The sequence below is a fragment of the Orcinus orca genome, chromosome 3 (assembly GCF_937001465.1).
Source record: "Orcinus orca chromosome 3, mOrcOrc1.1, whole genome shotgun sequence".
Classification (NCBI taxonomy): Eukaryota; Metazoa; Chordata; class Mammalia; order Artiodactyla; family Delphinidae; genus Orcinus; species Orcinus orca.
The window spans coordinates 19,612,754-19,637,196 of NC_064561.1; the positions used below are offsets into that span (position 1 = coordinate 19,612,754).

General features: G+C 47.1%; 1 protein-coding gene and 1 pseudogene across 1 annotated transcript; one reads left to right on the forward strand and one right to left on the reverse strand.

The window, feature by feature from the left end:
- The first annotated feature begins 2,493 nt into the window (after nt 1-2,493).
- LMAN2 (lectin, mannose binding 2) lies at nt 2,494-21,759 on the forward strand. The gene is made up of 8 exons (XM_004284811.3): nt 2,494-2,877; nt 3,048-3,166; nt 15,895-16,012; nt 16,842-16,921; nt 17,070-17,231; nt 17,321-17,435; nt 20,134-20,253; nt 21,464-21,759. Exons 1-8 carry the CDS (start codon nt 2,667-2,669, stop codon nt 21,622-21,624), a joined length of 1,086 nt encoding a protein of 361 aa, XP_004284859.1. The 5' UTR covers nt 2,494-2,666; the 3' UTR covers nt 21,625-21,759.
- A 708-nt stretch (nt 21,760-22,467) lies between these two features.
- On the reverse strand, nt 22,468-24,235 carry LOC117198413 (heat shock protein HSP 90-alpha A2-like; annotated as a pseudogene).
- Between the last annotated feature and the right edge of the window lie 208 nt (nt 24,236-24,443).

Sequence of the window (24,443 nt, forward strand, 5' to 3'; positions counted from 1 at the left end):
CCCCCGGCAGTTGTGCACGTGCAGTTACTACCTCTGTCCTGAGACATCTCCAGGCTGTCCTTTGCAGGCCTGTTCCTGGGTGTGGACAGATACATTGCATGCATGGTCATGCACACACAGACCCTTCAGGTGTACAGGTTAGAAACACACAGGTTCTCCCTCGTCAGGAACACCTGAGCGTTCGGTCATATGTATGCACAGCCCTTCGGACATGTGCATGTGACAGGCACATCTGCCTGTCACATATGAACACAGGCACATATGAACTCAGACACCCCAGTGACATGTGCAACCAAGTATGCACACACTCGCCCACCTGGGCAGGGAACAAATAAGGTGCATCTGTGCCCAAAGACACGTGTGCGTTTATAGTCATTCACATAAAAGTCCTACCTTGGTGTAGTACTGTCGACTGAAGAGGGACACCCTGCTTCCTCAGCCTGGCCCAGTCCTCAGTTGGCCTCTTTCTTACATGTGCATGTACCCACTATGGGACTTGTATTTTACCTAAGTATGGGCTTACTTAGAGCCCTCAAGTCACCCACCACTCCAGTTTGGACCCCTCTTTCTACAAGGATAAGGTGACATCCCTCTTTCATATTCTACCCTCTACTCCACTGCCCCCTTCTAGGGCCATGACCCAAAACCTTCAGAGGTGGAAACTGAGTGATTCTTCACCACAAATTCATGTCCTAGTCCTCCTGGGCACACAGCTAAACTTTAATTTCCCAGGTTCTCTCACAGTCAGGTGTGGCCATGTGCTAACTAGTTCCCGCCAACTGAATGTGAGTGGAGTGATGTGTGCCAAGGCTTTTCAGCCCTTTGTGTCCTCCACATTCTCTCCTTCCCCTTTAGCTGACTGGATACAGAAGATGATGAAGCCCTAAGGGCTTGTGGAGCCACAAAAAGGAAGGAGCCTAGGTCTCCACATTAGTGTAAGAAGACAAGCCATCCATCAACCAGGAACACCAGCCTTGGACTGTTAAGGGAGAGAGAAATCAACTTCTTCTAGCTGTTCTACACATTAGAGTCTATTTGTTATAGCAGTTAGCATTATCCTAGTTAATATAGCTCTTCACCCAGTCCTAACTCACTTCTTTCCAGACACCTTGTTCCAGGTCAGACAGACAGAGAGATTCAATAAAGTCAGACTTGGTGTGTGTATTGGGAGTTGCATTTGGGCCTGGAGCATTGCCAATGGTGGTCTTAATAAGGTGCATGACGGTGTCAGTATACCTGTGATGGGGGGTGGCTGTGTCATGGATCCGGGCCTAGCCTCATAGGGGGTTTTAAAGTTTACAAGCTCTCCCCCCTAACATGACCTCTAGACCAAACATTCATTCTTTCACCAATTACTTATTAATCAACTTCTATGTGCCAAGCACTTTTCTAGATGCTGGGGATTAAGTAGTGACTATAGCTGATAAAAATCTAAGCCCTCATGGAGGTCTAGTGAAATGCACATGTCCTTGTTTGCACAGATACAGATAAATCTCTGAAATATACATACATATATATATCGCTAATTTTAAAAAGATGTCTCAGCACTTAATCCTGAAGAAATTCATTCATTCAACAGGACAACTTCTTAAAGGAGCAGGAAACCAACTGTCCCACCCTGTGATCTATAACAGGGGTCATTAATTCAAGCGTCTAGAAGGGCCAGGCAGGTGCTGTAAATTAGTGGCCAGAGTGGAGACTAGCTTAGAAAAGTAAGGCATTTTTAGCAGGGCAGCCCCATGAGCCTAGTGTGGTTGGGTCTTCCAATTTTTCCTGAGAAGCTGGAAACTTGGATTTTTAATTTGAATTTGTCTCCTGATTTAAAATATCGGTAGTTAAGTCATTTACTGAAATAGCATCAGCAAGAGCTCTATTTGGCTGTGGGCCACCAGTTTTCCACCTTTGCTCCACGGCCAGCTTTCCCGGACCTTTCCTGGACGCTTCCTGCTGCGCCAGGCAGGCACTACAATCGTTTGGATACGAATGGGCCCCAGCTATCACTGGGACGGGATTCGGGTCTGCTCCTCCTGCTGAAACCCAACTGGGCCTGAGGAACTGGGAATGCTGGACGCCATCAAGTAAAGGAATTCTGTTTCCAAAGGCGTGGAGCCAGAAATGGCTAAAAAGTCTCGCCCTAGTGAGTTGTATGCGGCGCGGGAGTTGGAATTCTAGTCTCCGCCTTCAATTTAGAACTCACTTCTGCTTGGACTGGGAAAGGTTACTCCAGGGACGCCACCAGTGGCCAGAGGCCAAGAGAGTTCTAGGCTTCGTCTTCCCAGCTCGCGCGAGCGGCCCATGAAAACTACAAGTTCCAGCATGCCCCACTCCACAGACGACCCTCGCGCTGCCCGCCGACACAAATCATCCCTCTGCTCCCCGTTGGCCCACAAGCCGAAAGTGCTGTTCCATGATTGGTTGCTGCTCTTGTCGCTCATAAGAACCCACTGCTGAGGCTGGCTGACAGGTGCCTCGCAGCCGCCAAGGCACTCGACCAGGATGGGAGGCTGCTCAGCAAATACAGCCGCCGTCTCCACGGCAGCGAGGCTTTACTTTTGCTGGCAGTTCCCAGGTGACACTAGGGTTGGAGGGCTTCCGGCCGGAGGCTATTAGATGGAACACCCGGAAGGCGGAAGTCCTAAGACGGAAGTGGTCGACAGGAACGGAGAATGGCGGCGGCGGCGGTGGCGGCGGCAGGCTGGGTTTGGCGCTGGGGCTGGGGCCGGCGATGCCCGGGGAGGCCTGGGCTTCCCGGCCCCGGCCCTGGCCCCACTACACTTCTACTTTTTCTCCTGTTTCTGGGGCCGGTGGCTGCCGATATAACTGACGGCAACAGTGAACACCTCAAACGGGAGCATTCGCTTATCAAGCCCTACCACGGTGAGGCCTGGGGCGGGAATGAGTTCAGGGTGAGGGCGAGGCTGGATGGGGTTGGGGAAGGGGTGCCCTTTATCCTGGTCAGAGCAGTTATGTGGGTTCTCTGCCTCTGGCAAAGCGAGTCCTGGCCTGGCCTTTTACGCACCTGTCTGTGCCCGTGTCTCTGCCCACAGGGGTCGGTTCCAGCTCCACGCTCCTCTGGGACTTCCAAGGCAGCACAATGCTCACGAGCCAGTACGTGCGTCTGACCCCTGACGAGCGCAGCAAAGAGGGCTCTATCTGGAACCACCTGGTGAGTGGTTCCCAAGAGGCTAGGCAGAGCATTAAGTAAGCCCCTGCAGTCAGCAGCCTAGACCTGAGCTTAGTTTGAATGCCGCCCTTCCCTCCTCCGTCCCCTTCCCCATCTTGGTCACACCCGCCAGTAATAACAGGTAATGACAATTGAAGTAACCATGTGTAAGGAGCTGTGCTTGATATTTCGTACACTCTTCTTTCTTCGTTCCTTCAAAAGCCATGTGAAGTAACTGATGTTATCTCTGTTTCACTGACTAAGAAGCTAAGACTCAGAGTTGAAAGTGCCTTCCCCAAAATCACATAGCCAGTAAGTAGTGGGGCTGTCATCTGCCTGAACTGAACCCTCTCATTAGTGGGATAAGTGGAACGAGTGGGGTCTTCATTGGGTATTTTTTGTGTGTTAGGCACTGACTTCAACGTGCCTTATCGCACTTAATTCTCAAACAGACTGATGTAGATGGCTATCCTGAGTTTTTGCAGAGCTAACAGACAGCGAATGGCATAAACAACGTTTAAACTCTGATCTGTCTCATTTCCAAGCCCAGCAATTCATTTGCTACACTTGACCCAGCCTGGACAGTGGAGGAACCCCTTAGAAATATTTGCAGACTCAGTCCCCTTCCTTAGTGCTTGATTGAGGGTCTAGTCATCAGTGGACTCATGGGCAGTTTAGTTTCTGTGACCTTTGCTGTAGAGGTTAGGGAGCCTCAGGTGTCACTGGTGTGTCATATATAAGCAGTGGCCAAGATCAGCTGCTGCACAGACTCCACACCAAAGAAGGTCAGGAAAGGGGTGAAAGGGGAATAATTGGGGGCAGAATGTACTCCTTCCTCAGCCTGCCTGATCCTAACCGTTCCCATGGCCTAAGCTGTTGGCGAGTGTCCTAGTTTTCTTTGTTACTTTGCTCTTTGGTCCCTTCTGGATGACGTCCCCATTTAGTTCTGAGAGCCCACACTGTCCTTGTGTTGCCTCATCTGCCTGTTACCTCAGCTCCACCTCTCCTTCCAGCTAGGGGCATCTGGGGATACTTTGTTTAGCTTTCACTCTGATCCTTAGAGCCTGGGGTCTCCTGTGAAGGGACAAACATGCATTATGTCTGCACAGTCCGGCCTCTAGTGCCTGACATTTCCAGTCATTCGCTCTGTTAATTTTGTTCCAGCCTCTCTGGCTGCCTTCTTGCCTCAGGACCTTTGCACTTGTTACCTCTGTCTGGGACACTGTCTCCAGTCTCTTCATGCTTGCTTGGTTTCTTCTTATCTGTTAAGTCTCAGCTCGAGTGCCACCCACTCAGAGAGTACTTCATTAACTATTTCCCCCGGAGTCACATTCTGTCACATTTTTCTGTCATATAAATTTTTTAAAAAATTTTATTTTATATTAGAATATAGTTGATTTACAATGTTGTGTTAGTTTTAGGTGTACAGCAAAGTGATTCATTTATACATATACATATATACATTCTTTTTTCAGATTCTTTTCCCATAGAGGTTATTACAGAATATTAAGTAGAGTCCCCTGTGCTATACAGTAGGTCCTTGTTGTTTATTTTATATACAGTAGTGTGTATTTGTTAATCCCAAACTCCTAATTTATCCCTCCCCCACGTTTCCCCTTTGGTAACCATAAGCTTGTTTTCAAAGTCTGTGAGTCTGTTTCTGTTTTGTAAATAAGTTCATTTGTATCTTTTTTTTTTTTTTTACATTTCACATAGAAGTGGTATCATATGATGTTTGTCTTTCTCTGTCTGACTTACTTCACTTAGTGTGGTAATCTCTAGGTCTATCCATGTTGCTGCAAATGGCATTATTTCATTCTTTTTTATGGCTGAGTAATATTCCATTGTATATATGTACCACATTTTCTTTATCCATGTCAGTGGACATCTAGGTTGCTACCATGTCTTCACTATTTTAAATAGTGCTTCAGTGAACATTGGGGTGCATGTATCTTTTCAAATTAGAGTTTTGTCTGGGTATATGCCCAGTAGTGGGATTGCTGGATCATATGGTAGTTCTATTTTTAGTTTTTTAAGGAACCTGCATACTGTTCTCCATAGTGGTTGTACCAGTTTACATTCCCACCAACAGTGTAGGAGAGTTTCCTTTTCTCCACACCCTCTCCAGCATTTATTGTTTATAGACTTTTTTTTTTAATAGTTATTTATTTGGTTGCGCTGGGTCTTTTAGTTGTGGCATGAGAACTGTTAGTTGCGGCATGCATGTGGGATCTAGTTCCCCTGACCAGTGATTGAATCTGGGCCCCCTGCATTGGGATCATGGAGTCTTAACCACTGCGCCACCAGGGAAGTCCCTGTAGACTTTCTGATGATGGCCATTCTGACTGGTGTGAGGTGATACCTCATTGTAGTTTTTTTTTTATCCTTAGGTAGCTTTTTATTATATCATCATTCAAAGGAGCATATGATAAGAGAGCAGTGGTATAAAGTGCCAAAGAAGATCAGGAGAGAGTTGACTTGTTGACTTCAGGCTGGGGTGAACATGGCTTCACAAAAGAGGTAGCCCATGAGCAGAAGTAGGTTTCTTCTTTCTCGAGAAACCAGAACCCCTTTTGCTTTCTCCAACAAAACATCCATTCAGAATACTATTCTTTGCCAAAAGATAAAATTTTGAAGTCATCTGAGACCATCAAGGAATTACATAACAAAAATCATGATAGGTTTCCAACTTTCTTCAACATGCAGGGTTATCTGCTCCTTCATGGAAGCTAGAATAGTGGTGGCTGTGGTCTCGGGTTCCATGCCTGGGCCAGTGGAGGCAGCTTCCTGATGGGTCTGTGGTTGCCTCTCCTCCACCAATGAGGCCTGCTCAGGAGCTGGCATTCCTCTTTCCAGGTTAGGCAGCGGCCGTTGTCACCCTGGGGATCAGGAACATCAGCTCCAGGGGTCGCCTCTGCGGCACCCCAAAAAATTTAAAGAGTGCCGCAGCCGAGCGGCTGCCTGCCTTTCCTTCTCCCACCTGCTCCCTACCCGGAAGTGGCTCTCCTCCCCAACCCCCCCCCCCGGCAGCGGTGGTGGCCAACTTGCCCCTCTACCCTTGCCCGTGGTGCCACCCCAGAGCCCCCTCTACTGCCCAGAGGCTGCTGCCACCCACCTAGCCGCCTGCCTGCCTGCTCAGCCACCCCCTCATTCTAGTGTTGATGTGCACTTCTCTAATAATCAGTGATGTTGAGCAGCTTTTCATGTGCATCTTGGCCATCTGTATGTCTTCTTTGGAGAATCGTCTATTTAGATCTTCTGCCCATTTTTTGATTGTATTGTTTGTTTTTGATATTGAGCTGCGTGATCTATTTGTATACTTTGGAGATTAATCCCTTGTCCATTGCTTTGTTTGCAAATGTTTTCTCCCATTCTGTGGATTGTCTTTTTGTTTTGTTTATGGTTTCCTTTGCTGTGCAAAAGCTTTTAAGTTTAATTAGGCCCCATGTATTTTCAGATAACTTTTTCTTTTGGCCTCACTGTGCGGCATGCAGGATGTTAGTTCCCCAACCAGGGATCGAACCCGGGCCTCCTGCAGTGGAAGCGTGGTGTCCCAGCCACTAGACCGCCAGGGAAGTCCCCATGTTTTCTGGTAACTTTTAAAAATTATAATGTAGCCTTATATTTTTCAAGGAAGTGAGTTCAGCATAACATTACAAAATTTTTTTTTTTTAAATGAGGTACAAATAGTGCTGGAACTGCTAGAAATTGGTTCAGTCCCAAGTAACTTAATTATGGTTGGAGGTAGTTGGTGGTTGGCAGTGTCACAGGCTGAGAGAATTCTGTACTTGCCTTCATCAAGTTTTTCAGTCTGGAATATAATTGTGCTGTCTTTCTTCCCCCGCCTCCTGTTCAGTGGAATCTAAATATTGCAATTTGAGATCCACTCTTTTATTTATTTATTTATTTTTGGTATCTTTATTGGAGTATAATTGCTTTACAATGTTGTTAGTTGCTGCTGTATAAGAAAGTGAATCAGCTATATGTATACATATATCCCCATATCCCCTCCCTCTTGAGCCTCCCTCCCACCCTCCCTATCCCACCCCCTAGGTTGTCACAAAGCACCGAGCTGGTCTCCCTGTGCTGGGCAGCAGCTTTCCACTAGCCGTCCATTTTACATGGTAGTGTATATATGTCAATGCTACTCTCTCACTTCCTCCCAGCTTCCCCTTCCCGCCCTGTGTCCTCAAGTCCATTCTCTACATCTGTGTCTTTATTCCTGCCCTGCCACTAGGTTCATCAGTACTGTTTTTTTAGATTCCGTATATATGTGTTAGCATACGGTATTTGTTTTTCTCTTTCTGACTAATTTCACTCTGTATGACAGACTCTAGGTCCATCCACCTCATTACAAATAACTCGATTTCGTTCCTTTTTATGGCTGAATAATATTCCATTGTATGTATGTGCCACATCTTTATCCATTCATCTGTCAATGGACACTTAGATTGCTTCCGTGTCCTGACTGTTGTAAATAGTGCTGCAATGAACATTGGGGTGCATATGTCTTTTTGAATTATGGTTTTCTCTGGGTATATGCCCAGTAGTGGGATTGCTGGGTCATATGGTAATTCTATTTTTAGTTTGTTAAAGAACCTCCATACTGTTCTCCATAGTGGCTGTATAATTTACATTCCCACCAACAGTGCAGGAGGGTTCCCTTTTGAGATCCACTTGAATAAGCCCAAATTGTACATCATTTTTAAAAATTGAACTTGTATTTTCATTTCATTTCCCACACAGAATTTTAACTTAATGCAGTATATTTAATGCTTGAAAATTTTACTGATTAGCCTATCATGTACCTCTGCAAATAAAATAAGTGTAATAATTTAAGGTTTTAACCTTGTTGGGACCTTGAAATTAAGTTTTAATATTTTCTTTGGGATTATTATAATTATCATTGGTATACAATTGATCAAAAGAAATGCCTTACCCAATTACACAATTTTTGAATAATTATTACACAAAGTAAACATTTATTGAAATGCATCTCATCCAGCTGTCATCTCCCCACCCCTGTTTGGATGGATGTCATTGTCAGAATGAGAAGCTTTAGCGTGACTTCTGCTTTTTGTTCTTACCTGTGTGAATGCTGAGAACTTGTGTTTGCTTAAATAGTAGATGGAGATGCAGGGAGTTTTGTTATAGCAGGGTCACTCAGTGTTTTGAACTTCTTTGGTTTATAAACCCTAAATCATGTAGTGATCTTTCATCAAAAATTTTCACAATGTATCAGCTGACTGTTAGGTTAGCTCTGCCTTGATGTGGATAGACCTAGAGACTGTCATACAGAGTGAAGTAAGTCAGAAAGAGAAAAATATCGTATAATATTGCTTATATGTGGAATCTAGAAAAATGGTACAGATGAACTTATTTGCAAAGCAGAAATAGAGTCACAGATGTAGAGAACAAACTTATGGGAGATTGGGATTGACATATATGCACTACTATAGATAATATAAAATAGATAACTAATGAGAACCTACTGTATAGCACAGGGAACTCTACTCCGTGGTCTATGGTGACCTAAATGGGAAGGAAATCCAAAAAAGAGTGGATATATGTATACGTATAATTGATTCACTTTGCTATACAGCAGAAACTAACACAACATTGTAAAGCAACTATACTCCAATTAAAAAAAAAAGGATTAGGTCTGCCTTTCACTTTATTGCAAGCCAAGACACAGAAACTACCTAACTGTAAAATGGTCTGTGACCGCCAATGATTGATTCTGATTTAGTTGGCCTGGGGGAGGGCCAGGGCATTAAGATTTCTGAGCTCCCCATGTGGCTCAGCTGTGCGGCCAGGATGGAAAACCATGGCCATGTCATGTTCTGCCCTCAAAAGCAACTTCTACATCAGTTCTAGCCCGTACCTCATCTGCTTAAATCCTTCTTTATATTGTCTGTATCACAGTATTCTGTCTGATGTTCTGCAGTCTTACCTGCAGTACACAGAGACTTTTTAAGGCCGGGATAGTCTTGGAGGTCTAGGTCTAGGTCTAGGTCTTCTAGGTCCTCAACTTCCATGTGTACTCTTTCCTGAAACTGATCTCCCTGCAAACATGCCAGGGACAGGAGGGGAGGTTTTCCTTTCCCACCTTCCAGTGCATCGTTGCCCTTCTCAGAGGCACACCTCCCACCAGCTTGGAGTCTTATTCTCAGTGCATTGTTCCCAGGCATAGAAAACTCCTGGGCACCAAAGAGCCCATTTGAAATCTTAGTTTCTAGGCTGACTTTTGTGTATGTGAGATATGTTTTTAAGTTTTTTCAAATACATGAGGGCTTTTCTAGTTATCTTTATTTTTTAAGTTATTGATACCTAGTTTAATTTCATCGTGGTCAAGGAACAGGTTCTGTGATTTCAATCCTTGGAGGTCTGTTGAGACTTGCAAATGGTCCTTCGAATGATCAGGATTTTGGGGAAACATTCCATGTGTGTTTCTGAAGGATGTGGATTCTTTACTGCTTGAGTGAAATGTGCCATTTAGATCCTTAGGTCATGTTTGCTGATTGGGTTCAAATCTCTATATCTTTCTGACATTTTTGCTTGTTTTTATCAGTTATTAGGAGAGGTGTATTAAAATGCCTGTGTATGGATTTGTCTTTATCTTTGTAGTCTGTCAGTTTCTGCTTTATATATTTTGAGACCAAAATTTTCCTGAAAAATGGAGTCTTTTGTTCTTAAGAAGAGTCCCCTTCTAAACTTTGTTATTGGCATAGCTGCACAAGCTTGCTTTTGCTTGGTTTTTGCATGCAATATCTTTTTCTATCCTTTTCTTTTTCCCACTTCTTTATGTTTTAGAGTTGTCTCCTGTAAACAGCATAAAATTAGGCTTTTGGACAGTTATTCATTTATTTTTATTGTGGTAAAATACAATAACATAAAATTTACCATTTAACCTTTTATTGTTTTTTACTTTTAAATACTTTAATATTTTAAACCATTGTCTTCAGTACGATACTCAATGGCATTGGGACAGTTTTTTTAAATGTAATGGTCACCACAAAGGATGCAAGAATATACAATGGGGAAAAGACAGTCTCTTCAGCAAGTGGTGTTGGGAAAGTTAGACAGCTGCAATACAGCTGCAATCAATGAAGTTAGAACACACGCGCACACCATGTACAAAAATAAACTCAAAATGGCTTAAAGACTTAAATATAAGACATGACACCATAAAATTCCTAGAAGAAAACATAGGCAAAACATTCTCTGACATAAATCCTACCAATATTTCCTTAGGTCAGTCTCCCAAGGCAATAGAAATAAAAGCAAAAATAAACAAATGGGACCTGGTCAAACTTACAAGCTTTTGCACAGCAAAGGAAACCATAAACAAAATGAAAAGAAACCTATGGACTGGGAGAAAGTATTTGCAAATGATGCGACCGACAAGGGCTTAATTTCCAAAATATACAAACAGCTCATACAATTCCATAACAAAAAAAAACCCCAACCCAATCAAAAAATGAGCAGAGGGCTTCCCTGGTGGCGCAGTGGTTGAGAGTCCACCTGCCAATGTAGGGGACGTGGGTTTGTGCCCCGGTCTGGGGAGATCCCACATGCCACGGAGTGGCTAGGCCCGTGAGCCGTGGCCGCTGAGCCTGCGCGTCCAGAGCCTGTGCTCCGCAACGGGAGAGGCCACAACAGTGAGAGGCCTGCATACCGCGAAAAAAAAAAGAGCAGAAAACCTAAATAGACATTTCTCCAAAGAAGACATACAGATGGCCAATAGGCACATGAAAAGATGCTCATCATCTCTGATTATTAGAGAAATGCAAATCAAAACTGCAGTGAGGTACCACCTCACACCGGTCAGAATGGCCATCATTAAAAAGTCTACAAATAATAAATGCTGGAGAGGGTGTGGAGAAAAGGGAACCCTCTTACACTGTTGGTGGGAATGTAAATTGGTGCAGCCAGTATAGAGATTCCTCAAAAAACTAAAAATAGATTTTCCATATGATCTGGCAATCCCATTCCTGGGCATATATCCACATAAAACTCTAATTTGAAAAGATACATGCACTCCAGTGTTCATTGCAGTACTATTTACAATAGCCAAGAGACGGAAACAACCTAAATGTCCATCGACAGATGAATGGATAAGGATGTGGATATAGAATGGAATATTACTCAGCTACAAAAAAGAAGGAAGTAATGCCATTTGCAGCAACATGGATGGACCTAGAGATGATCATACTAAGTGAAGCAAGTCAGACAGAGAAAAACAAATACATCAATTATATGTAGAATCTAAAATATGACACAAATGAACATATTTATGAAACAGAAAGAGACTCACCGATATAGAGAACAGACTTGTGGTTGCCAAGGGGGAAGAGGGTGGGGGAGGGAAGGATTGGGAGTTTGGGATTAGCAGATGCAAACTATTATATATAGGATGGATAAATGACAAAGTTCTACTGTACAGCACAGGGAACTATATTCAATATCCTATGATAACCCATAATGGAAAATAATATGAAAAAGAATATATATATCTGTATAACTGAGTCACTTTGCTGGACAGCAGAAATTAACATTGTAAATCAATCTTCAATATTTAAAAAAATGTAAATACTGTAAAAAATGTAAATACTTTGATTACTGTAAATATGTATCTGCATGAAAAAGAAAATAAAATTTCTCAAAATATTTTTATTGTAACATAGAATGACATAAAAGTTACCATCTTAACCACTTTTCTTTTTATAATTAAAAAAAATTTATTTATTTATTTTTGGCGGCATTGGGTCGTTGTTGCTGCGCAGGGCTTTCTCGGCGAGCAGGGGCTACTCTTCATTGTGGTGCGCAGGTTTCTCATTGCCGTGGCTTCTCTTGTTGCGGTGCACAGGCTCTAGGCATGTGGGCTTCAGTAGTTGTAGCGTGCAGGCTTCAGTAGTTACAGCTCGCGGGCTTCAGTATTTGTGGCACGCAGCCTCAGTAGTTGTGGCTCACGGGCTCTAGAGCTCAGGCTCAGTAGTTGTGGTGCACGGGCTTAGTTGCTCCGCAGTATGTGGGATCTTCCCGGACCAGGGCTTGAACCTGTGTCCCCTGCATTGGCAGGCGGATTCTTAACCACTGCGCCACCAGGGAAGTCCCTTAACCGCTTTCAAGTGTACAGTTTAGTGGCATTAAGTACATTGACCTTGTTGTGCAACCATCACCACCATCTATCTCCAGAACTTTTTCATCATCCCAAACTGAAACTGTACTCATTAAACACTAACTCCCCGTTCCCTGCCTCCCCACAGCCCCTGGTAACCACTATTCTACTTTCTGTTTCTGAATTTGACTCTTCTAGGTATCTCACATAAATGGAATCATAATATATTTGTCTATATCTGGCTTATTTCACTTAGCATAATATCTGCAAGGTTCATCCATGTTGTAGCATGTGTTAGTACTTCATTCCTTTTTATGGCTAAATAACATTGTGTGTGTGTGTGTGTGTGTGCGCGCGTGTGCGCGCGCACACCACATTTTGTTTATCCATTCATCTGTTGGTGGACACTGGGTGGTTTCCACCTTTTGGCTATTGTGAACAGTGTTGCTACGTACATGGGTGGACGTAGATGGTTGTTTTCACTTTTTTTTTGGTAAATAACTAGGAAATGGAATTGCTGGGTCATATGGTAACTCTTTGTTTAACTTTTTGAGGACCACCAAACTGTTTTCCATAGCAACCACACCATTTTACATTCTCACCAGCAGTGCATCAGGGTTCCAATTTCTCCACATCTTTACAATACTTATTTTCCTTTTTTAAAAAAAATTTATTTATTTATTTATTTTTGGCTGTGTTGGGTCTTCGTTTTTGTGCGAGGGCTTTCTCTAGTTGCGGCAAGCAGAGGCCACTCTTCATCGCGGTGCGCGGGCCTCTCACTGTCGCGGCCTCTCTTTTTGTGGAGCACAGGCTCCAGACGCACAGGCTCAGCAGTTGTGGCTCACGGGCCCATTTGCCCTGTGGCATGTGGGATCCTCCCAGACCAGGTCTCGAACCTGCGTCCCCTCCATTGGCAGGCAGACTCTCAACCACTGCGCCACCCCCTGATTTAGTGAATGGTGAGACTGAAGTCTCAGTCTGACCCTTTCCAGTTTTTTGATGATAGCCATCCGAATGGGTGTAGAGTGGTATCTTGTGGTTTTGATTTGCATTTCTCTAATGACTAATGATGTTGAGCGTCTTTTCATGTGCTTATTAGCCATTTGTATATATTCTTCTATGAAAAAATGTGTATCCAAGTCCTTTGCCCATTTTTGAATTGGGTTTTTTGTTGAGTTTCAGGAGTTTTCTATATATTCTGGACATTATATATGATTTGGAAATATATTCTCTCAGTCTGTGGATTGTCTTTTCATTCTCTTCATGTTCTTTGACGTGTAAAAGGTTTTAATTTTGATGAAGTCCAATTTGATTTTTTTGTTGTCTGTGCTTTGGTGTAATATCTAGAAAATTATTGCTAAATCTGGTGTTGTGAAGATTTTCCCCCATTGTTTTTTCTAAAGAGTTTTGTAGTTTTAGCTCTTAAGTTTAAGTCTTTGATCTGTTATTTATTTTTAAAATCAAACTTTTTATTTTGAGATAATTGTAGATTCACATGCAGGTGTAAGAAAAAATACAGAGATTAAGATAAGTCATGGGGATGTAATGTACAGCATAGGGAATGTGGTCAGTAATATTACAGTAACTTTCTATGGTGACAGATAGTTACTAGACTTATTGTGGTGATCAATTCGTAATGTATATAAATATCAATCCCTGTGTGGTGCACCTGAAACTAATATTGTATATGAACTGTACTTCATTAAAAAAAAGAAGAAGGAAAAATAATACAGGGAGATCATGTGTACCCTTACCAGCATTTAGTCTATCTACATTTAGTAAGATTACTGATACGTTTATTTGGGTTTAATCTGCCATCTTACTATTCACTTTCTGTTTGTACTGACTGTTCTCTGTTCATTCTTCTCTCGGGTCTTGGCTTCTTTTGGGTTGGCTAATTTTTATTACACTTTTCCTCTTCTATTAGGTTGAAAGTTCTGTGCTTATTTCCCAATATTTTAATGGTTTCTCTGGAGTTTAAAGCACACATGTTTTACCAAAGTCTAATGATAACGCGTACTTCTAACTCCTTCCAGGACAATGCAAGGCTTTTAGAGCACTTTAACTCTTTTTACCCCGTTGTTATTAATCTTTCTGTTTTAAATCACACAAAGCATTATTGTTTTATGCAGTCAAATATTTATTTAGATTTTTAGTCTCATATCTGCTTTAGTCATTGTTCTTCATTCCTTCGTGAATCTCTGACTTTACGTCTGGATCCGGATCACTTTTCTTCTCCCTGAAGAATGAAAGATAACTTTTTTCTTTTTTTTAATGAATTTATTTATTTATTTTTGGCTGCATTGGGTCTTTGTTGCTGTGTGCGGGCTTTCTTTAGTTACGGGCGAGCGGGGGCTACTCTTTGTTGCAGTGCGCAGGCTTCTCATTGCGGTGGCTTCTCTTGTTGCGGAGCACGGGCTAGGTGCGTGGGCTTCAGTAGTTGTGGCTCACGGGCTCAGTGGTTGTGGCTTGTGGGCTCTAGAGCACAGGCTCAGTAGTTGTGGCGCACAGGCTTAGTTGCTCCGTGACACGTGGGATCTTCCCGGACCAGGGCTTGAACCCGTGTCCCCTGCATTGGCAGGCGGATTCTTAACCACTGCGCCACCAGGGAAGCCCCTGTGTTTGCAAGATTTTTTTTGCTGAAATGTGAGGCTTGGGTGCGTCTGTTTAGTCTAATTTCAGGGATTGTGAGGACTCATAGCTGAGCTACAATCCCTGGGAGGCCTTTCTCATTCATTCTTACTTTTCAGTTGCAGTTTTTGTCGTCTCAGTCCAAAGCAAGACTGGTTCACCAGGCCTTCCATCCCCTCAGCAGGTCTTGGACTTAGATTCCGTGCCCATATGTCCTTGAGACCTGGTTCTTATCACCTCACAGTTGCCCCCTCCAGAATCTTCAGGGTCTCCCAGAGCCAATGAACTGTCAAGAACTGGGAGGGCTGACTTCACACTGTGTCAGGCTGTAGTGCAGGTGCCTGCAAACCCTTTGTTCTCAGGGGCCAGGTCTCCTCACCTGGGCTCCTGGTGCCCAGGCCCAGAACAGTGAATCTGGTAAATCAGTGATGCACAAGCCAGATCACCCACAATGGGACATAGGGTTTTTATTTTTCATTTGAGTTTTTTCTAATTACAGAAGTAATATGTTCAATACAGAAGATTCAGACATAGAAAGTAGACATTCCCCTCCCAGAGTTAGCTTTCATTAATGTTGGTTCATATTTCTTTCAGTTCCTTCTTTCTCTACACATATGCTAATTTCTTTTTAAAAAATGAGCACATAGTGCTGATACTGTTTTGCAACTTATCTTTCCTCTTTTAGTATCTTTAATATCTTGATCTTGAACTGTAAGTGCTTATGGAACTCCCTCATTCTGTTAAAAAGCTGCCTCAGCAGCCTTGGGATACTCTGTGGCCTCCCACTCCCGACCTGGGAGGCCCAGCAGCCCCTTTCTCCCTGCTGAGAATGCTGGGGGGTCTGTTGGTCAGTGACACTCATGACCCTGCTGCCTGGCCCTGTTCTGAGTGTCATCTCGGTGCAGGGTCTGTGCCCGGTCACCTCCATCTGGCAGACAAGCTGGGGAGCTCTGAACAGCCCTCTCTGCTCTCCCTCTAGCCTTGCTTCCTCAAGGACTGGGAGATGCACGTTCACTTCAAAGTCCATGGCGCAGGGAAGAAGAATCTCCATGGTGATGGCATTGCCTTGTGGTATACCCGGGACCGCCTGGTGCCAGGTAGGGTGGCGCTCGCACAGGTGGGACCTGTGCATCTGTGGCCAAGGATCCTCCACTCTGCACCCCTTGTTAGGGCGCTGCTGCTCCTCTTTGAGGAAACCTGGGACCTGGGGGCAACTGAAGGGAGCGTCCTTTTAGAAGATGACCCTGTGGCTCAACTCTGTGCCCCATTGTGGCCTGGTGTTCTACACCAGCTAATAATGGTTTTACCATTCTACCATTTTATTTTATTTTATTTTATTTATTTATTTAGGCTGTGCCAGGTCTTAGTTGCAGCACGGGGGATCTTTAGTTGCAGCATGTGGACTTCTTAGTTGTGGCATGCATGCAGGTTCTAGTTCCCCAACCAGGGATCGAACCTGGGCCCCCTGCATTGAGAGCACGGAGTCTTACCCACTGGACCACCAGGGAAGTCCCTCTACCATTTTAAAAAGGATAAAACAAGGAAGACTGTGTGACAGAGACCATCTGTGGCCCACAAAGCCTAAAATGTTTGCTGTCTGGCCTTGGACAGAAGGGTTAAGGGATGGTTCTTACTGTAATGGCCACCTGTTTTTCACAGGTTGGGTATCCCCTTGTCACCTGACACCTCAGAGCACATAGGCAGGTGCTGTTCCTTCACAGTTCAGGCTTCAAACTTGAGTCCTCTCTGCCACACCCCTGAGACCACCCTCCAGTCCCCCACCCCACCCCCACTTAAAGATCCCTTCTCTTTCCTGGGAGAATGACCACAGATTAACCCACCCATGCTGGCATTACTTTGTCCTTCAGGTATCCATGGGACAACTCCAGTTTCTCCCGTTACAGGAGCATCTCCTTCTAATTCCAGGGCCTGTGTTTGGAAGCAAAGACAACTTCCATGGCTTAGCCATCTTCCTGGACACGTATCCCAATGATGAGACCACAGAGGTAGGCCCCTGCTCTCCTGCAGAGCAGAACGGGACTTCTCCCTGGTCCCTGCATGAGAGGAGCCTCCAGGGATCAGGGTGGTGGGTGCCCTGCGGCCTCCCACGGGCTGGGCTGGGCTGGCCTCAGAGTAACCCGTGTCTTGTTTCAGCGTGTGTTTCCGTACATCTCCGTGATGGTGAACAATGGCTCCCTGTCCTACGACCACAGCAAGGATGGCCGCTGGACCGAGCTGGCAGGCTGCACGGCTGACTTCCGCAACCGCGATCACGACACCTTCCTGGCCGTGCGCTACTCCCGGGGTCGCCTGACGGTGAGCGGGCGGGAGGGGCGGCTCTGGGGGGGCTCGGGAAGGTGGGCAGGCCGGCCCCAGGCTGCCCTTGACCTGCTGGTCGGCCGCAGGTGATGACTGACCTGGAGGACAAGAACGAGTGGAAGAACTGCATTGACATCACGGGCGTGCGCCTGCCCACTGGCTACTACTTTGGAGCCTCAGCCGGCACCGGCGACCTGTCTGGTGAGTGTGTGGGCTGAGCGAGGTGTGAAGTCTCAGTCTGACCTTCCCTGGTACTTTGGGAGCTTGTGACACAGCCAGTCCCTTTCCTTCTGACCTTCCTTCATTTGATTCCACGCTTGCCTGGTTTTCTTCCTCCTTTTCCCATATCCATGAGCAGTCCCTCACCGCCATCTCTCTCTGTCCTCTAGGGGCTGGGGTGCTTTGAATCTGGATGCAGTGGACCCCCAGATTTCCATCTCCAGACCTGTGTCACCAGCATCCTGCTCAGCATCTCCGCCTGGTGCCAAGCAGGCCTCTCAGCCTTCACACACCCACAGCCAGAGATAGAAACGAACCTCTGTCCTTGTAGTTGCTCAGGTCAAAACACCTTGGTATCATTCTGGTCTCTGCATTTTCTCTCACACGTCACCTCTCATCCGTTGGCTGGTCCTGCTGGCTTTGTCTTCTCCCTGCCTCAGACCACTTTTCTCCCTTCCTCTACTGCTGGCACGTCCGGGCCACCATCCTCCCTCACTCGGACAACCACAGGAGCTTCCCGGGGGTCCCTCTTCCCACGCCAGCCCCAACAGTTTCTCCCAGCACAGCAGCAGAGCTGCTCCTCCCACCTCCCTCCCAGCGGCACACTGCCAAGCCTGTGTGCCGCCTTCCCACCCCCTTCCCTCTGGCTCATCCTCCCTGCTCCCTGGTGACACTGCCCTTAGCCGCTCTTCAGACCCACCCCTGCCCTCCTGCCTTGGGCCTTTGTGCTTGCATCTCTCCCTTGGCTTCTCCAGGTCTTGCCCAGATGTCACTTCCTCAGTGGGACTGTCCCTGATTCCCTCATTTAAAGTCGCATACACACATCCCAGTCCCCTGCACACTTCCCATCACCTTTCCTAGCTTTATTTTTCTTCATAGCACTTAACCATCCTGGAATCTGCCATGTAATTTATTTCATTATCTGTGTCCCCCTCACTGAATTGTAAGCTCCACAGAGTCAGGGCTCTGTCTTGTTTGGCCCACGGTGCATGCTGTAAGCATTGGGATGCTGCCTGCCTACACAGGCCTCTTGGGGCCACCAGGCCTGGGTGGCACTTGATGGTGGCCTTTGGCCTTGGTCCTTAGTCCCTTCTCAAGGCCCTTGGGAGGCACCAAGCCTGGGGCTGGCTCCTGCCTACCAGAGCTAGGAAGCAGTGTGGAGAACTAGTCAGAGGCTTGTTTATTGTCAGGACAGATGTTTCCAGGGCCTGTGAGCCAGCACCGTTCAGGAGCCTGCCCTTCACCATGCAAATACCTGGGTCCACCCTGTCCCAGTGTCTATTTTGCGGGGCGGAGGGGGGGGTTTGTTTTAAAGTTTTTAGTGTGGAAATTCCACTAAATACCCATAAGAGGGGAGGTGGTCTAATAAGCCCCTTGTTGCTGTTAACCAGCTTCAGTAATTACCAGCTCATGGCCCGTCTTGTTCCATCTGTGGATTCGCTACAGCCCTCCTCTGGGTTACTTGGAATTCCATCTGACAGTGTTTCAGCAGGTGTCATGAGAAGGTTCTGGGAACAGAGCCAGATCTGTGGCAGGTGGATATTCTCTAAGGTTGTTTAGAGAGGCCCCGGGAAGGGCAATGGAGGGAGCCATGCACACAGTAGTGTCCGACCATTAGTTGGAGGGTTGTGCACGCCAGCCTCCCGTCAGGCATCGCATGCATAAAGGCACGTGGTGTGTTCTTAGATAGGTAGCCGTCTCTTTCCCATTTTATACACCTGGGACCATTGGGCATTTGGGAGTTGAAGGGATCTTGTCAAGTTCATGCACCCAGGGAACGGCAGAGCTCAGATGGGACCTACCTGATGCCTGACTCCAGAGTCCATGCTTGTCCCTGGGCTTCCAGGGGCTGTGCATACTGCTGTCAGGTATGGCTGGGCTCTGCCCAATCCGGCCACGGGGGTCCTTGCTCTTTAGGCTCTCCCTTTTCTGGACCTTTCCTCAAATTCTAGTCAGTTAGCTGAGCTGATAGCTGGAGTCAGGTCCTTGACCGGGACCCTTGTCTTGGTTCGGAGCCTCAACCTCCCCATCTCAAAAATGGGTTGATCAGTTATTGTCAGTGTCATTTAGAGGTTCTCTCCTGCCCATACTAGTTGGACCCAGGCCTTTCTCAAGTCTCCTCAGGTACAGTCGCTTGACTGTGTGTCTGGCTGAGCTTTCAGCTGGCTGCCAAGTCGTTTGTCCGCATTCTGTATTTGGGTCTCTGTGACAGGAATGTCTGGGGGCTGCCTGCCCTTGGGAGGATCAGGCTTCTCAACCAGTCATAGAACAATGTGTGGGTCCTTATCTGGTTCTGTTTTCAAAGACATACTATCTGCAAGCAATACGCCTGTGCCTTGTCTGTACTTTCTCATTTATATGCCTTGATAACCATGCAAGATGGAGATTACCACCTGCATTTACAAATGAGGAAACTGAGCCTCAAAGAGGACAGCAGAGCCAGGATTAGACCCAATGATTTTGATTGTAAAACTCCTACTTTTTCCTGTCTGCTCTGCCTCCTTCCAGGTTTCTTGTTGCTGAGTTCTGGAGGTGTTCCAGCCCCTGGAATGCTGCCTGCTGGGGGCTACTGGGTTCTCCCCAGGGAACCTGGCCACTTTATGTGGTGGTGGGGGTGGTCGTTGGGCCACGTGCGCCGAAGCGTCTTCAGGCCCCTTAGAAGCTAACTCTCATCCTGCAGACAATCATGACATCATCTCCATGAAGCTGTTCCAGCTGATGGTGGAGCACACGCCTGACGAGGAGAACATTGACTGGACCAAGATCGAGCCCAGCGTCAACTTGCTCAAGTCGCCCAAAGGTATGCACTTGCAGCCCCTCCCGGTGGGGCCTGGGCCGGCTCGGGCAAGTGCCCGGGGTCCATCTGCCCTTCCCTGGTCCAGCCAGGCCCTTGGATCAGCAAATAGTGCTCATGAGCAGGTGTGTGGGCACCTGGTATCTGCATCCTCCTGCACTCAGTGCTGGGATAACGGCCAGTGAAGCCAGAGGGGCTGTTTGTTGGTGTGGGTGGTGCATGGGGCACTCTGATACCTCAGTGCGCGGCCTCAGTGAACGGCGTGGAAGTAGGTCCTGTGACTGCTGGGAGAGCTGATCCTCAGGTTTCCTCAGCTAGAAAAAGGTAAAAAGGCAAGATGTGAACTTGAGTTTTGGCAAAACTCCAAGCCTGAGTTCTTCCCAGAGTACTAGTCAGCCACCACTTCGTCCTCATGGAGCAAGGGTTCTCGTGCGGGAAGTGAGGCCCCTGTGTGTGTGTGTGGCGAAATCTATCCCAGGGGCTCCAAAGTTGTGCATGTGGGCCCAGCGGGTGATAGAGCACCAGTGGAACCCAACATTTTATGTGACGTCTCACTTTTCTAAGATTCAAGTTGCTTTTAAATGTTTTGGGGGCCAAACAAATCCTGCCATAGACCAGTTTTGCGACCTTTGGTTGAAGGCTTTCTGCTGCCGAGGGTTTTCGGACACATCATCTGCTCTAGCCCACCCAGCAACCCCATGCAGCTGGCCAAGCAGGGGTTAACTCGTTTTCAGTTGGGTGGACCCATTGGGGTAGAGGGTCAAAGCAGAAGGATGGGGGTTGGGGGTCGGGGCCCTGGGAGAAACCGAACGCATCCAGATGTGATTGAGGGCAGCCTGTGGCCAGGGCTGTGTTTCTTCAGATGGGGACCTCAGACCACTGCATTGGGCTGGGAGTGGGCTTGTGAAAGCAGGTCCTGGGCCCGTCTCAGGCAGACTCAGGCTGTCAAGGAGACCCCAGGAGTCCAGTGTTCACCAGTTTCTTGTAGCAGAAAGCACCTCAGCCTGGATCCCTGGGAGCCTTGATCCCTGGGAACCTTGGTCCCAGTGAGGTTGGACAATCTCTGTGCATGCCCCTGCCCCTCACTGGTGCGGTGTGAGCAGGCCACAGCTGACGCCTCTAGGGTGGGTGTGGGGGCCTAAACGGGCTGTCGCCCTGCTCCCCCATCTCCTGGGAGCCTGTCCGGCCTCTCATTCCCCCCTCTCTCCTCCCTCAGACAACGTGGACGACCCGACGGGGAACTTCCGCAGCGGGCCCCTGACGGGGTGGCGGGTGTTCCTGCTGCTGCTCTGCGCCCTCCTGGGCATCATCGTGTGTGCTGTGGTGGGGGCCGTGGTGTTTCAGAAGAGGCAGGAGCGGAACAAGCGTTTCTACTGAGCAGCGGGCGCTCGATTTGGGGAAGGGCCCTGGCGCTAATGTGAACTTTTTTTTTTAACTAGGATTATAAAAGAAAAATAAGATGACCTTATTTCTTAACCATTTCAAAGAAATAATTAAAGAAGTATTTTCGTACATTTTGCTTCTTGCCCAGTGGGGACAGGCTTCAGGGCTGGGGAAAAGGGTTTGACATCCCCACAGCTGGATGCAGAGGCCCTTGCCCTATGCCAGCCTCTCAGGAGCAGGAGGTCTGTGCCTGGTGCTGGGTCGAGACACCCGCAGGTGGCTGTTGAACACTGGAGGCCCCCAGACCACACTGGGGTGGGCATCTGAGGACATGAGCAGTGATCTTGTTCTGTGCTGTGTGGTGTGTGTGACAGAAGAGGAGGCCAGCTGGGGAGCCTGGGCCTTCCTGTTCACCCTCTGAGCTTCTTTCCAAGGCAGACCCTTGTGGGAGGCTGGAGGAGCAGTTTGGTGGGGCCCATAGTGTGACGGTTTGCTAAATAAAGTGAAATAACCAACCTCAGCTGTGTGGCTGTCCTAAGAGACTTGCTTTTCTTTTCTTCAAATGACATCCAGCTGGCCACGCTTTACAGCTCCTAGCCTCGTCCCCTCAGGCCTGCGGCACAGCCCCAGGAGGCAGGTGCTGTGGTCCCCATTTCCCAGGTAGGGAATCACAGCTCTTGCAGGTCAAGCAAAACGTGCCCAGTGTCACACAGCTGGTGGCGTCATGGGCGCGGGGCCTGTGCCATCTCCATGTTCCCTGGGCCTCTGTGTGAAAGGATCCGGTGAGGTGAAGATGTGGTTCCCATGTGGTGGGTGCGACCTCCACCCAAGGGAACTCTAGGGGCTCCGGATGATCTGGAAGGGATTGTGGGTGCAGGAGGGCAGGTTGGGGTCAGCAGTGGTGTTCCCACTGGTGCCATGAAGGGTCAAAGGCGGTTCAGGGAGTGAAGAAAGCCCACAGCGGAAAGTGCCATGTGTGGCAGCTTCTGAGGCTCTCCCCGTGGTGCAGCTGGCTGCTGCGTCCAGTCCTCCCCTGACCCCCTGCCCACCATGGGACAGGGCCTCCATCCAGTCCAGCATCTTCCCACTCACAGTTAAGCAACATTTCAGCCATCACTAACTTCTTGATCACGTTCCTTCTCCACAAAAAGAGTCATGGGATGGCCAATAAATTGAGAGTTTCTTTTTTTTTTGGCTGTGCCCTGAGACATGTAGGCATGTAGGATCTTAGTTCCCTGACCAGGGATCGAACCTGTGCCCCCTACAGTGGACGTGTGAAGTCTTAACCACTGGACCACCAGGGAAGTCCCTGAGAGTGTTTCTTCACGATCTCCTTTATTCTTCTTTCCTCCAAGGACTTGGTTTGGTCTTCTTTCAGATACAGAATAATCTTTCTTCTACAGCCCATAGGTTTGCCTGTGTCAGTTCTAACCAGATGGTCCTTCTACAGAAGGCTCTAGGCATACTGCTCAATGTGTTTGGTGATAAAGACCACTTTCAGCAACCAAATAGGCAGAATAAAACTCGACACCAAACTGGTCAGTCACAGGGAGGCTTCGCACCAGCCTAAAAAGCCTCCATGAATGCTTTGGTCCCAGACTTGGTGATAGCACCAAGGGTATTGATCAAATCATCCTTGGTCATTCCTATTTTGGTACCCACAATAGTGAGGGTTTGATCTTACTTGTCTGGAGTGAGATTAATGTGCAGCTGTTTCCCAGAGTCTAGTTTACTGGGATCTGTCAAGCTTTCATATCATGATTTTGTCCAGAGCATCTGATGAATTTGAAATAAGCTCCCTCAGAAAGAGCTCTATTCGAGTAGAAAGTATTGATGCTCAGTAACATCAACTGGGCAATTTCTGCCTGAAAGGCAAACGTCTCAACCTCCTCCTCCGTCTTGGATCTGGGTTTTCTTAAGCGTCTTGGCTGAAGAACCACACGGGCTCTGCATCGACACAATGCCAGGACACAGAAGCAACTGAGCCTCCATCTTAAAGCAAGTGCAAACCCTTGCTCCCTGTTGCGGCCAGGCTTTTTGTAATTGACGTTATCAGTTAGATTTCCGTTGTGAAATAGATCGTGTGGAAGTAGATGAGGTGAAGGGTAAGAACTTATTTTCTCCTCGATCTTTCAGGCTCACTCCCAGAGCTCTTCTCTGATCTACTCTTAACTGTCTCCTGTCCCTCTCGATGTTTCCTGCGCATACACAGGTTAGGTGTTGAGAGATTGTTCACAAGTTTGACCAGGAGGTCTGAGCTGCCTTTCCTTTCCCTCACATGGGTCTGGGAGCTTGCTAATGAAGCCATAAGAGTAAACATGATCCTCATTAAAATATTTTATTGAGCACTTTCCTCAAAACAGTTTACTTACTTGAAAAGTAGCTAACGTGGAGTGCTTACTATGTGCCAAGTGTGGTTCTAAGCGGTTGTTGTGGATTAACTCACTTCACTCCATGCCATTTACTCACGTGGAGGCAGAGAATCCTCTAGGGAGGGTGGCTCCGCCTCACCGAGCATCTCCCTCCTGGAGGGGAGCGCTGTGTCCACACTGATACACGTGGCCGAGACCTGGAGCTTGGAACCCTCCGTGGCCTCAGCAGCCATGTCATCAGGACCACACTCGCCATACTTGATCTCCCCTGAATTTCTGAAATAGGCAAGTTGGCATCTGGTACTATATGGTTCTCACCCTTGACTGTGTGTTAAAGTCACCTGCAGAATGAAAGCGAGCCTGCCTCATTCTCCAGCTCTGGTTTAAGAAGTTGGTGGCCCGGGCAAAGGCAGTTTTACAGTTTTAAAAGCACCCCCACTC